The sequence below is a fragment of the Motacilla alba genome, chromosome 5 (assembly GCF_015832195.1).
Source record: "Motacilla alba alba isolate MOTALB_02 chromosome 5, Motacilla_alba_V1.0_pri, whole genome shotgun sequence".
In the NCBI taxonomy this organism is placed as follows: domain Eukaryota; kingdom Metazoa; phylum Chordata; class Aves; order Passeriformes; family Motacillidae; genus Motacilla; species Motacilla alba.
This window is the reverse complement of record NC_052020.1, coordinates 45,643,145-45,657,770: the sequence shown is the minus strand read 5'-3', so window position 1 is coordinate 45,657,770 and position 14,626 is coordinate 45,643,145. Positions and strand designations below refer to the sequence as shown.

Below are 14,626 nucleotides of genomic sequence, written 5' to 3'. Positions count from 1 at the left end.
GACTAACAACTAGGCAGGGATAGAAAGAACAGCCCTGGGTTCCAAATCTGATTCTTACATTTTGTCTGGTGTCATGATGGTTTTGTTGCAGGGCTTTTTGTTGTGGGTATTTTATCTTTTTAGAATGTTAAAGAACCATTATATTTATGGGAACATTGCAGGTTTAGTGAGTAGAAGATATCTGCCCTCAAATCCTGCTGCCAATAGTCTGTAACTTTTATAATTTGAAGTATTGTAATAAACACATATTCAGAAATGTTAAAGCATTCTCTTCAGTTATATAATAGGCATTTAATTTTTAGGGCTTCATTCTCTTTGAGCTGATTTTGATTTCTCTGGTGGAGCTGTTGTAGATTAAATCAGAAATTGAGAAATTATTCTAACTGTGGAAATAGTATTCACCCACCAGTTCCAGTATCTTATTGCTGCCCTCTGGTTTAGCTATAGCTGATTACTTACAGAAGTAGTTGGTAGTTATATAAGAATATGAAATGATGAAAAATCTGTCTCATCCGTGTTAAACTGTTCTAATGCCAAGTCACGTTCTTAACAGAAAAGGGCTCATGTTTTTATTGCGTTTATATAGAATGGGCTTTCAATTTCTTAGGGTAGCTTCAAATAGATGAAGGAACTTTATACTGTCAATTCTTTCCTAAACAATAATACTCTGGTTGTAATCAAGTTCATTTTTAAGCTTTGTAGGATGCATGATATTGAGCTTGTAAGTGTCCTACAAGAAGAGATATCTTCCAGACCTGTTAAATTCTTTTCCATATAGAATCTGGTAGCTATTTTCATGTATTTGAATAATTTAATTTTTTTATTACATGTATGTTAGATAAGAGTCTATAAAAAATCTTATTACTAGTGTGTCTTCTCAATAATTGAAGAACAGGAGCTTGAATAACAATTTCCCGCTCCCCATATTTAGTGTTTAGAAAGAGCCATGAAGTTTGCATTTGAAGAGTTCCATCTCTGGTATCAGTTTGCATTGTCCTTGATGGCAGCAGGAAAAGTAAGTCTAAATTTTTTCATATAATTCTTGTATTGATGGCGTTTGATGACAATGTTTAGCACTTCCATAATTTTCATCTGTAGTGTTTTTGAAAATAATTCTAATCCTTGAATCAACTAAGTATGCTGTACTCCTGAATTTATTCCCAGTGCTGTACAAAGAATGTTGTTGTTTGAATAGTTTCTAACTTAGATGATGATAACAACCATCTTGCCAATAATCTTAAAATAAGCTGATTGAGTACAAGCAGTGAATTATATCAGATCCTATTATCCTGTAAAACTTGTTTAAGTGTGCTTTTGATGACTTAATTTATTTTATACTTAGGTACAAATTAATGCTGATTCGTGATACTCTTCTTTTTTTTTTTTTTTCCCTTTGGAAATTTCTGACTTTATATTCTTCAATATTGCTGCCTTTGAGACTGCATTCTGTGCAACTAATGGATTTAAAAAAAAAAATAAACCAGGAACTTAAGCTTTAGATGCAATTCTCTGTTTTCAGTTATTTTTTGCTTTTTGCTGTCATGTTACAGAAAATACATTCATCATGTAATGTAAACAACTAATTTTCTAAAATATAATTTTCAATGGGATATTTTGCTTATTTTCCAAATGGGGGAAAGGAATGTAATTTCCTTACCAGCACATGGGTTCTGAAGAGCCTTGATTTTTCTTCCAACTCTATTTACTTTGAGTTATCTTCCAAACTGTGACTGGATGGAGCCAAATAAATTTAAAAAAATGAGGAGCAGTGCCATTCTATCTTATATCAGACCTATTCCTGTGTGCTGTTTGAACTCCCAAAGAACACCAAAACACTGCTTGTTAAGAAAATGCTGTCCCACTCCTCTTTCATTTGTCTGGCTCAAATGCTGTAAGTTTACAGGCCTAGCAAAGTTTTAGATGCATCTCAAAACTGAATTGTAAACCATTGGAATCACATTCTTCTGGGGATGCTTAATGAAAGTTTGTAGGAGTTAAATAACAATAGCAGTGTCTACAGTCTTGTCTTTCACTGGCTTGAGGAGCTTTGACCAATTGTCAACAAAATGTGTAGTAATGTCTCCTTCACAAAGGAAAAATAGAAGTAAGTGCTGTAAATAGGAATCTTGTATCTGTGAAACACATTTATGTTGTTAGTAATTTAAATGGAAAATGTTTTAAACAGTCTGCTCGTGCTGTTAAAGTCTTGAAGGAATGTATACGTTTGAAACCAGATGATGCAACAATTCCACTCCTTGCTGCAAAGCTCTGCATGGGATCTCTGCACTGGGTAAGCTTTGCCCTCTGTCTTCTGAGCAAGACCTGTAGTAAAATCTTGATTTAGAGATGTAGCAAATACTTCTGCACAGTGACTGCATGCACTTGGGCATATCTAAAAACACAGCACAGAATGCACATGTACATCCCTGTTTGAATGGCTAATTTGAAATACTTGACAGAGGTTATGTTTATCAAGGTAGCATATTCTGATACTGGTCTAAGACGTAGCTTAAAATATATGGAAGTTGAAACACTGGAAGATCATAAATGCAACTTAGACTTTGGTTATTTTCTGCAAGAGGAAAATAACTTTCTGGAAAATAATGAGGCAAATCTCTTATAATCAAGAGACTCTTCTGGTGGTACCATGTTTGCAGGCAGCTGTGGTTTATGAATTTGTAATAGGGACAATTGAGTATTTTAGATAAATATTGAATATTTGAAATAAGTGTATCTGTACAAAAACATTAAAGTGATCAAAGATCATCGTGCTGTTTTCAAGATACTTGTGTAATTTTTTAGAAGAATGAGTATATTTGAAAAAGAAGGAAAAGAGGAGGGAAAGTTACATATAGAAATTGAGAAAGTGGTGTAGTAGCACAAACATGACTTGTTGAGGCTGACAAAATACAGCCTTGATTAAGGTATATCCTAGTTCTGTAAATTGTTCCCTATGGATTGAGTCAGTATGGACTAGCTTACTGTACTTAGCATTTACAGCTACTGGAATGGATTCAAATGGGCTTTTTTTCTTTCTAGATTATTAAATAATGTGCTAGCATGGCAGCTAAACCTTGATTTTTTTACGTGTTTCTCTGTTTATGAGTTTGCATCCATTCAGCAATGCAATATTTGAAGCAGAGTTCTGCATGGTATACTTTTTTTACAGGGTTAGGAGCCATAGTTCTTGTGATTGATTTTCCTAAATAAATGGTTCATGGGTCAAGAACTCTATTTATAAAGTGCAAAAACGGTAGATGGCATATATGGACCAGAAATACCTTTTTAATAAAGAAAAAAAGAAGAAAAAAGGCAAAAGCACAGTAAGTGTGCTTTGTGCAGATTTCTCTCAATCATAGGAATAGGTGTTTGAGCTTAAAATCTGTGGTTTTTACTCAGTATTTTGCAAGAAAACTAAGTCTAATGAAAAATGAAGTATTCTTTCAAAGCAATCATGGCTGAGATTTTAGCACGTTCAGTGTGCATAATATACATTCTGAGCATTCTGAGAATTGTTATCATTATAACGTAAGATCTAGCTAGTTTGAGACTTATATGGATGTTTTGTAATATTTTCAGTTGGAAGAAGCTGAAAGGTTTGCCAAAGCAGTTGTTGATCTCGGGGACAAAACATCAGAGTTCAAAGCAAAAGGCTACTTGGCACTGGGATTGACTTACAGTCTGCAGGCTACTGATGGTAAGATAGGAATAAACATTCACACTTGGAAATTCCCATGCTGCCTAAAGGATACCTGGCAGAATGATAGACATTAAATCTTCTGTGTGCAACCATTTTTCAGTCAATGTATTAAAGCTTCTTCAATTAATGTGTGGAATGAAATCTCATCATCGTTCGTATCACTGATTAAATATATCCTTTTTAGCATCTTTGCGAGGGATGCAAGAGGTCTTGCAGAGAAAGGCTCTTCTTGCATTTCAGAGGTAAGTGGGTGTTGATCTTTCCATTTTGTTCTGCTATATGTAGTGCAAAGCTTTTATTATGTGCTAAAAAGAGACACTTGTAAAAGATGGTGTAATGACAACTTCACCTCTGGGAGTCTCCCATCATGAGAACAGAATGTATTTCTTTAGCATTTCATTTTCTGCCAGCATTACCTAAATTGATTTTTAAGGATTTCCCTTTATTTAAAGACGTTTGTGTTGCTCTCTAGTATAAAATACTTGCTCAAATATTCTGATCTAGTAGGAAAAACCACACAATGTATGGTTTCGAGCCATGGTTCAATGAGATAATGTTTCTAAGAGCTGTCACTGGTCAGATTGTACAGGAGGCCTTTGCAATTGTCGCTGTAGAAGCAGAGCAATAATTGAGGCCATGCTGTTGGGGCTGAGGAGTGAAGTGCAGGTTTTGAGGTAGTAAGCTAGGGGAAAATGAAAATTCTATCTGAAAATGTACCAGTGTAGGCAATGGCAGTGCAAATGTCGTCTTCCAAGTGCATTACCTGGAAGCAGTACCATTGGGGATGACAGTAGTTCATTCTCATGGACTCTGCAAATGAAATGATAATAAACAGATGAATGAGGAGATTTCTACCATAATTATAGAAGAAACAAATCTTGATGGCAAGGCTGGCAAAAGTGCTGCAGCATCTAAATATGTCCTTTATGTTTATATACCCTTGAAAACCCTTCTTTGGTGAGGTAAGCCTAAATGTAGGGAAACAAATTAGTGCATTAATGTGAAAATGAAGTCCTGGCTTTTTGGTGGTGATTTTGTATCTGAGGGGATAAGGCTGAAAAAATGTTTTGCAGGTAACTTTAGAGTGAGGCTGATATGTGTTGGTCCTCTTTTTTTTCTGTCTTCTCTTAGCAATTTCCCTGTTATGTAACTATGTTTTAACATATCTTTGCTCTTCTGTTCCTTAGTGGTTTTAATTAGGTTTTTTACTACTTAAGCATTTTCTCCATGTTGAAACTGAACTTTCTACCTCTTGGTTTTTACCTCAGTTCCTCACTTATCCTTCTTACCACTAGTGACTTAAACATCACTGTTTCAAAAATAGTATGTTAACCATTTTTCACCAATTCTGTGCATTCACTACTTTTTGAGACCCTGTGGTTGTGATATTTTATGAAAATCCCTTTGCTAGGATTTTCTTCTCTTGAGAAGCTGAGAGGGCCTCAGCTTCAAGTGTAAACAATTTGTTATCTGCTACTGTGGAATGCAGCAGGTGCTTTCTTGACTGGTCAATGTGGGATGTTTCTACTTGGTGGCCAATCGAGGAGGCAGCAGCTCTCAGACTCTCTAGGAGTCACAGAACTTTGTTATTCATTCCTTTCTATTCCTGTCTTGCCTTCTGATGATTCTTTTCTCTCTGTTCTTTGTAGTATAGTTTTAGTGTGGCCTTTTTAATGTAATATATATCATAATATAATAAACCAGCCTTCTGAAATGGAGTCAAGATCTCTCCTTCCCTTCACCAAGTCCTAACTGCCCAGAAGACCCACAGTAATAAGACCCTAACAGTGAATTGCTTTCTTTTGAGGGTTCTTTGAAACAGCAAGGGATGAAGTGCACTATAGTGTGAAGATAACCCATTCCAGTTCAGTTCTGCTGACTTTATTCTCCAGTTCAGAACAGCGATTCTCAAAATTCTGAGAGTCATCTTTTTGGGTGGCTCAAAGCCATCTTCAGCCTGGCCTTGAACACTGCCAGGGATGGAGCATCCACAACTTCTCTGGATGTGTTCTGGTGCCTCACCATCCTCATAGTGAAGAATTTTTTCCTAATAGCTAATCTAAACCTACTCTCTTCAGTTTGAAGATGCTACTCCTCTTCCTATCCATACATACCTTTGTAGAAGCCTCCTCTCCAGCTCTCCTATAGGAGCCCTTTAGGTACTGGAAGGTGCTGTAACATCTTCCTGAGCATTCTGTTCTCCAGGCTGAACAATCCCAACTCTCTCAGCTTGTCTCTAAAGGAGAGGTGCTTTAGCCCTCTGGTAATTTTGGTGGCCCTCCTCTAGACTTACTCCAACAGGTCCACATCCTCCCTATGCTAGGGACCCTACACCTGGACACAGCACTTCAGATGGGGTCTCATGAGTGTGGAGTAGAAGTGGAGAATCACCTCCCTTGCCCTCTGGTCAGACTTCTTTTGATGCAGCCCAACACATGGTTGGGTTTCTGGCCAGTGAAAGCACATTGCCAGGTCATGCCAATATTCAGCTTCTTATCACTGTGAAATGACTCTTTCTCAATCTCTATTCAAATATTGTTGCTTGGTTGCGTTTTACGTTGTCTTTCACCCAGCACACCAGTCGGGCCTACTTTCTCTTACCATATCTGAAAAATAAAAGTTTTCCAGGAGATGGAAGTTAAATTCTCTGTCTTCTACCAATTTATAAAGCAAGCAGCCTGTACTGAACTCAGTATTTTGATGTGCCTTTATTTTTTTCCAATAAATTTTTTGTGGATTTTTAAAATCATCTACCTAGAGGGCCAATTTCTGAAGAAATAGGGCTCCTGAAGAAATACAGTTACATTTTCAACCTTTGCCTGAGTCAGATTTCAAGGCTTAACAATTTGTGTTGGTGGCCATTCAAGAAGGTGTTTGTTGCTGTCTTCACACAGTACTGAGAGGTGTTTGTTAAATTTTGGAAGACTTTCAGTGCTTTACCTGTGGCTGGTGTGAATTGGAGTTTCACAGAACTCACCAAATGGTAGATAGATAGTAATAGTAATCATTCTTTCACTATCTGAAGCTTGGGTTACTGAAGATGTACTCTCTAAGTAAAAATCTCTTGTTCTTGTTTAGTATTGCTTAATTTGTGAATTTAAATTAAAAAGAGGACTGGTCCTGGACCCTGTTAGGCTTTACCTGTGCATCTAGTCTCCAGTTTACAGGTGAAGTTAACAAAATATGGAGCTGTCCCTTAATAACTTTAAACTTCTTTGATGCATGTTGGGTGTAGTTACTAAGCTAATGGACCTGTACAGCTGTTCAGACTTGAGAAGGCAGAAATGCACAGGGCAGAAGCAGAAGGTTCTCTGTGGTTTTGGTGGTTTAAAGGTCAGTTTTGATGCTTCCTCCCAACGGAAGTGACTCACTAGATGTTCCAAATATGATTATTGCACATTAGAGCTCTAAGTGAGACTCCCTTAAAAGAATGCAACAAATGTAAATAAAAAAATAGTCGCAGGCTTCCTGCCCAGTACTTACTGCACATCATTTGGGGTACAGCCGTAATTTTTTTTTTTGGTCCTTCTGCTCAAGCATCCCCCTGCTAAAAAGCTCTCACCTTGCAGCAGAAAGATTTTATTATGGGGGAAATAGTAGACTGTATTACAAGAACAATTCCCATGGGATAGTAAAATGACTAAGACTCAGAGTGTGCATTTGACCAAAATATTAAAAAGAAGATAACAAGCATAATTTTTTGAAAGGTGGAGAAAGGTTGATATTATTAATCTCATTGAAGATATGGTGTTCTGGGGAATTCATGTTTGGATTTTTTTCCTTTTTTTCTGTAAGAAATCTTTGTTTAGTGAATTTTTCTTGTAAATATTCTAAGTAATGACATCTACTGTTTGTTTAGGAGTATAATTTATTTGAAGAATCATTTTGTATTAAATATTTATTTTAAGTTTTAAGCAGAAATGACATAATTATTTTCTATTGAAAATGACTTTTTATCTGCCAAGGTACTTCTTTTAAATCAAAGATGATTGAGAAGCATAAGTAAAGTTGCTGAAATGAACATCACTTGTATCAAAATATGAGTATACATGTAGTGAAGAGATCTGAATATAAATAAATGCATTTATGGGTGTGTCTAACCTGTCTGAACAGGGGGAAAATTAATTTTTGTTTTGTTTCTTTGTTTTTAAGGGCTCACAGTTTGTCTCCAACGGATCATTTGGCAGCATTTTACTTGGCACTGCAGCTTGCCATTTCCAGACAGGTTAGTTATGTTTTAATAGTGCAGCATCATGCTGTCATACGAAGATTAGAATTTGTATCTGTTGATGAAAATTTGATAGAGATGAAGATTTCCTCAATAAAAGCCTGGTTTTCCTTGCGCACATATTCACATATATGGAAAAAATCCTGAAATACTCACTCCAAAGCCCTTCAGTCTTATGCAATTCTCCAGAATTCTGCCATTATTTCCAGCTCTAGGATCAGAAATAAGACAGAAGTAATTCCACTTACTTTCAGCATTTATATTGCTAGACAGAGAGGAAAAAAAAGTCAGTTTTTAAGGTGTTTTTACCTATTATATGTAATCTCTGCTCAAATCCTAGAATCTAGTCTTTACTGATCTTTACAGTGCTTAAATCTTGAGTACTTGCTAATATCTGTGTCCATCCTGAATACCTGTGTGAGGCTTGGTTATTGTGGACAAAATTACAAAGAAGTGTTTAAGAAAACTGAAAAAAATGTTATCACTGTAAAAGAGATCAGAGCCTAGTCCAGCTTGTATAGCTGTTATGTTTAAGGCATTCTACCATACATCAGATGAATTTGGATAATGTGGAACTGCTTTCTGTATATCATGGTAAGTCTCTTCCTATGTCATGTTTATCTCACGAAGTAGCCCTGAGCACAGTTGTTTACATTCTCTAGTGAGTACTTTTCATTGCTAATGAGTAGCACAGAACTTGGACTATGTCACTTAAGAGTGGAATGGATTGTCACTTTACTAGCACAAAATATTTTTGAGGAGAAGGCTATGACTCTGTACATTCTGAATTCCAAAATACTTGTGTTGCTTAATTAAATTTCTTGGTTCCAAAATACTTGTGTTGCTTAATTAAATTTCTTGGTTTTAACACTGACTGTACTTTGAACAAAAGCATAGGCAGCTGAGGAGACAATGAAATTCTATATAAAGAAAAGTTGCTATGCATTTCAGTTACGCATTGCAAATATTTTCAGAATCTTATAGAATACAGCTAGGGCTGGAAAGAGAATATTTTAAGGGGCTGATGGTAACTTTCTATAAAAACATACATCTTACTTTCCAGAGTTAACATATTATTTAATTTTCAGTGTTCACTGTAGAGCATCAGGCCAATTTTAAACTTCTGTGTAGTGTCTTACAGGAGTAAATAGAATTCTACGTTACCTGAGAGAGCATTTTGAAATTTTTATGGATGTCAATCAAGTAAAAGGCAATACTTCTAATAGTGGTGCTTTCTTTTTCTGCCTTTTATTTTTTTAAATCAGATACCAGAAGCTTTGGGTTATGTTCGTCAGGCTCTGCAGCTACAAGGAGATGATGCCAACTCTCTTCATCTCCTTGCACTCTTGCTATCAGCCCAGAAACACTATCATGATGCTTTGAATATCATTGATATGGCCTTGAGTGAATATCCAGAAAATTTTATGTGAGTGAATGTCATGTTTCCTTTCTATGCTTTCTCTCTTATTTATTTTTCCTGGATTCTCATCTCATTCATTTCGAGAGGGGATGGATTTGAAGATAGTCAATTTTTTTTTTTTCCAGCAGTCTTCTTTCCCACCCAGTTATTGCAAGTCTGTTTATTAAAGGCTTGTTAAACAGTGATAAAGGATTTATTTTGGAAGGGAGGTTAGAGCTGGATAGTTTATCTTACTTTGTTTTTTTTCTACACCATCTGTGTAAATAAATTCTCCCTGTTGCATGTTTTGTACTATGTTTGTGTCTTCTTGCAATATTGCATAAGAATAAAAGTGTAAACAGGACTTTACTATTAGCTAGGCTACATGTATCCCATCTTACAGATATGGATATTGCATGGAATCTGTTTTGTAAAATACATCACAAAACAGAGAATCTCTTCATTTGCTTAGATAATAACAGTCATCTGAAGTTGGCTGATGGACAACTACATAAGTGAACAGGGAAGAAGCATATTTGCTAAATGTTCTCTTGTTTAAGAAAGAAATCATTCTTTCTGTTTATTTTTTAGGTTAAGTACATCTTAACATACATTTGGGTTTTGTACTTTTTAAGGGGTTTTTTGGTTGGGGTTTTTTTTTTTTTTTTTTTTTTTTTTTTTTTGTTTGTTGGGTTTTTAAAATTTATTTTCTTATGAAAATCTAATAAAATTCGTTATAGGAAAATATCTCAGGGACAGCTTCCATTAACTCATCAACTTCCTGTCTTCCACTTTGGTGCTTTACCAGCTGTCACTAAGATTGTAATCTGTAATACTACACATATCCCACAGGCTTATTTGGACAACTTTTTAAATTACCTCATTCTTCTAAATGACCAGCCTATAATCATAAATTGTTATTATATCAGCTTACCAGCAAAACATGATTTCTTTAAGTATTATTCATTTGAAAATAGAAACGATGGTGGTTTCCCTTCCCGTTCCTTGACGTTTCATGTCTGCATTTGATTGACTCTATAAGGTACTGCTGCCTTTCCCCTCACAAATCTGACCAGGACCTCTGTTGATACCCCTTCTTGTCAGAACTTCTGTGGCTTGCAGCCAGTTCTGTGCAATGGCTTTTGTTGCCTTTTGCTGTATCTCACTTCCTAGCTTATCTACACACCTATGACTTGTTTCAGTTCTTATCAGGAGCTTCTATACATGTTTCACAATTTCAGAACTGTGTAGTGGTTTCTCTTCAAATCTGTTTGTGCTTTCCTCAGGACCAAGGGACTTGTCATTAAGTCAAGGTTTGAGAGGCAATTGAAGTATCACCTTCCTAATTTTATACCCTATTATTGTTAAAGACAAATATGTTCTAAGAACTTTGACTGTCATCTTCTGTCTGTCCTCATTTCATCTTCTGCCACTTAGTGGCAATGTAAATAATGTAACTGTAACTGCTGTGTGTCTCAGAGTAGTAATAGTCCAGAAGTATTTCTGAGACTGTACTTTTCAGAATTCCCTATTGTTATGAGAGAACTCCCTATTATATTAATCTCTGTTGTAATGGAGAACAAGGGCCCATTCAGCAAAATGTTTAAAAATACTCTTGTGAGCATTCAGAAAGTATTTATGAGTTTTTCAAATGTGGTTTATTTTCAAATGTGGTTCAAGTAGTTTCCAGAGTAGTTTATACTGCAACTCTGGTTAAACACGTTGTCTGAGTTGTTCATTACAGTATGGTCTTTGTATTAAGGTATGTGTATCTCTCTCTCTCTCTCTCTCTCTCTCTCTCTCTCTATATATATATATATATATATATATATATATATATACACACACACACACCATTCAGGTCATAGTAGTGCTTCTAAATTGTTGGTTCTGTGTTCTGTTGTATAATACAGGCTCTGTGGTGAGACAGTGTACTGCGTTACAGGTAACAGTGTACTGGTACAGATCTGGGAATTTCTTGGCAGTAGTAATCACCATCAGATGCATGCAGTAACAAATGCTGAAGAATCCAAGGTGAAACAGTTAAATGTTTCTCTAAAAAGTCTTTCAGAGTCTTGTCTTTAGTGCTGTCAATTTCCCAGAGAAGTGGAAAATATGATTGAGATTTCTTGTCTGCTCTCTCCAATTGATACTGACAGCCAGACAGGCACATCTAGTCAATAATATAAATTTGGATTGATTCTGTCATGTAACTGGATTATTTTTGCAAGGATTTATCAACTTTTGAAAACTACATGTAATGCTCTTGAAATGGTTGACAACGTGTACATGTGTATATATAGAATGCAGAACACAACTGCTTAGTGTATTACTGAATCCATGTTCTTATTTTGCAACTTCTATAAACAGTATAATCTAATGGTATTTCCTAGTAGATTTGGAATAGATCCTCTTGTGTTCCTCTATAGCTTGCTGATTTTTAGATACACTGAAACATTTCATTATTCACCTGTGGTGCTTTATTGGGTTTTGTAAACACTTCAGATGTCTCTATACTTTATCTTTCAGTTATGTCTGCAGTCCAGTTAGCTGAATACTACAAGAGTTCTTTTGGTATTCTCTGTGTTTCTGTCAGGATACTTTACCACAGCTTTATGCAAATTGATATTGTGATGGCTTTGAAGAGTAATAAATCTCTATACTTGGATATATTAAAGCATAGTGCTTGTGATTTATGTTATTCCTTATTTCTCTCATTTCTTTTGCATTATTTCTACCTACATAACTGTATGCTGTCATTGCATTGCTGCACTGAGTGCTGTTCTTGCTCTCTTCAAAGTTGTATGTTCTTTTTGCATTGCTTTAAAAAGAATCTACATTTTCACAAGTTTAATACTGCATCTTTGTAAAATGCCAGAGGTTGCAAGGAACTCATAGAATACACCATGAATAATGCAGAGAAGTTGCTCCTTTCCAGCACTCTTCTGTTGTAATCAATTAGTAAATATGTTGTCTGTCAGTTTTTGACATTTGAAAACCTGGTGCATTCCTGGAGTTTGAGTTCAATTTTTGAAGCATAAAGCAAGGATACCTTTGGATCTGCAATTAATGTTAACCTTCCTGCACTATAAAGCTAGAGAGTTGGCCAATCAGATCATGATTTTGCCCTGGGCATCTTAGGTCAATAAGTAGAAAGAAATTCCTCAGAGCCAAAGAATTCTGTCCATCTAAAGGAATGGAAGGAATGAGCAAAAACCCTGGGCTGTTAGCAGCAAGGTATAGCTTTTTCTTTGAATAGAGAGTTGATTGTTCCTCCTTTATTCATTATATTGGCAGCATAAATGTGCAGTTTGCTCGGAGATTTGAATAGGTGTTGGGAAAACTATTGGCAAAAATCCAAGAAACCTGTAAAAGTGAAATAAATGCATAGTAATTTTTTTTCAGAGATACTAAAAAGAAAGTTATTTGCTGAATATTTATAGCACTATTTTTTCAAACTTCTTGTAGGCTTAAATTGCTAGATTGTAGCCACTCTATTTATAAAGAAAGCAGCTGTGTGAATATAATCAATCTCCTGTTAAATGCTGGCTAATCTTTGAAGCCTCCTACAATCCGAGCATGCTTTAATCTAGGGACAAAAAAGATCTCTAGACAAAAGATTACCGAACAGGTTAAGATATTGAAGAGTATGAATACTGTACTCAGTATCAGTACTGAGATGGGTGGGAATAAGGTCCCAGCACTAATAAACCTGAATAGGTAATCCCAGTCAGATGCTACTTTGGTTGAATTCATTGAAAAGGGTTTTCTCCTTTCATTAGAGATCTTGTCGCAGTAGTAGAAATACGAAATTCAGTCCTCCAGCTTGACAGGATTTTAACCCACAAATGATGCAGTTCAGAGTCCAAACCATCAAACTATGTGGGAAGCTGAGTGAGATGATCCCTTTCTGCTCCTGAAACAGGAGCAAGGATGTGCTGCCCTGAAGAGATTAGGCAGGAGGAGCCACAATATATCCTAAATTGCTAAAGTACTTAGCCATGAGCGGGGCTTCAGGTCTCAGTTGCTTGGATTTTCCTTGAGTTTTGTTTCTAATAATCCAGTGGTTTCCCCTCTGGATGTGTAAGCAGTCCCAGAGGTGTGCATTCCAGTCTGAGGGTGTATTCAGGGTGATGCAACATAGAGGCAATTGCATTGCATTGGTTCCTATTGGCCTTGCAGTAGATACAGTGTATATCGTGCATGTGCAATTACCTGAGCAGCCTTATTTACAGTAGCCCCTCTTTCTTTCATCTGCTTGTTACAAGGAATTTATGTCTTAGGGGTGTATTGAAGGATGTGAAATTTTGAAACAACACTTCTGTTTTTAATTCACACTTAATACACATATTTTTATATAATTTAAAACATAATTAATCTCAGTCAAGAGAGATGGAGTCAGATTTCCTAGTGAAGTACTTGGGATATTGATTTCTTAATCTTAACTGTTTGGGGTTCCTTTAATATTTCAAATGGTGGGGTACCTAAATACAAATATAATGCCTACGATTAGTGTAAAATAAATTAGGCAAAATAAATAGTAAATTGCTAATTTTATGCTAAAAATTGGAACTGCAATGGATAGCAGCTGACAAGCTTTTAAAGTAGCAGAAGTAGGGAACAGCAGATGGGTTATTTGAGGAGTGCAAGCATGTTATTTTAATGTTAAGTGCACTCAAAAAGGAAAGGCATATGGTAACAGGTTTGAAGACAACTGAAGACTTAGTTCACAGTTTAAACATTTACATTTCTTGAAGTGTGATGGAAATTATTTTTCTTCCAAGAATATTTCACAGAAGCATCAGGCCAATATGTCATTCCTCTGAAAACTATTAAATCTTTTCCTTCCTGACCCTCAAGGGCTCTTTTGAGCTGCATTAGACTTCCCAGAATCAGAGGGCCTTTTAACATTCCTCTCAGTTCAGTGAGTCAAAACTTGTTTCCTTCTTGGAGATGTCCAGGTGGGCATAAAAAAATAACTGGTTGGTACAGGCAGTGTTGTATACACATACACTGGTGTTTTGTGGAACAGGAAGATATTTATCGACTGAAGGAAACAGACTACCCTGTTCTGCTTTCCCAAGGTCATTTGTAGTTGCACTGCAGTGTGTGGTGCTGGTAAAACTTGTGCTTTTGTGGGTTTTTTCCCTTGATAAATAGAGCACTGGGAGTTATTTGAAGAAAGGGTGATAAGGTTGGACAAGAAGCAGTGATGTTCTGTGCTTGCCAAAATCATGTCTTTCAGGTTTGTGTATGCATTCTTGTCAATATTTGACAACGTGAATTTTCAAATTCATTC

At 35.9% G+C, this 14,626-nt stretch overlaps 1 protein-coding gene across 7 annotated transcripts in view; it reads left to right on the top strand.

Annotated features, from left to right (window-relative positions):
* The window catches only part of TTC7B (tetratricopeptide repeat domain 7B), a 120,217-nt gene that overhangs the window by 52,125 nt on the left and 53,466 nt on the right, over positions 1–14,626 (top strand). For all 7 annotated transcript variants that reach the window (XM_038138550.1, XM_038138548.1, XM_038138553.1 and 4 more), the window contains 6 exons: positions 932–1,015; positions 2,186–2,290; positions 3,580–3,697; positions 3,885–3,942; positions 7,853–7,925; positions 9,194–9,354. In XM_038138550.1, the coding sequence (XP_037994478.1) occupies positions 932–1,015; positions 2,186–2,290; positions 3,580–3,697; positions 3,885–3,942; positions 7,853–7,925; positions 9,194–9,354 (599 nt within the window). The remainder of the gene's footprint in view (positions 1–931; positions 1,016–2,185; positions 2,291–3,579; positions 3,698–3,884; positions 3,943–7,852; positions 7,926–9,193; positions 9,355–14,626) is intronic.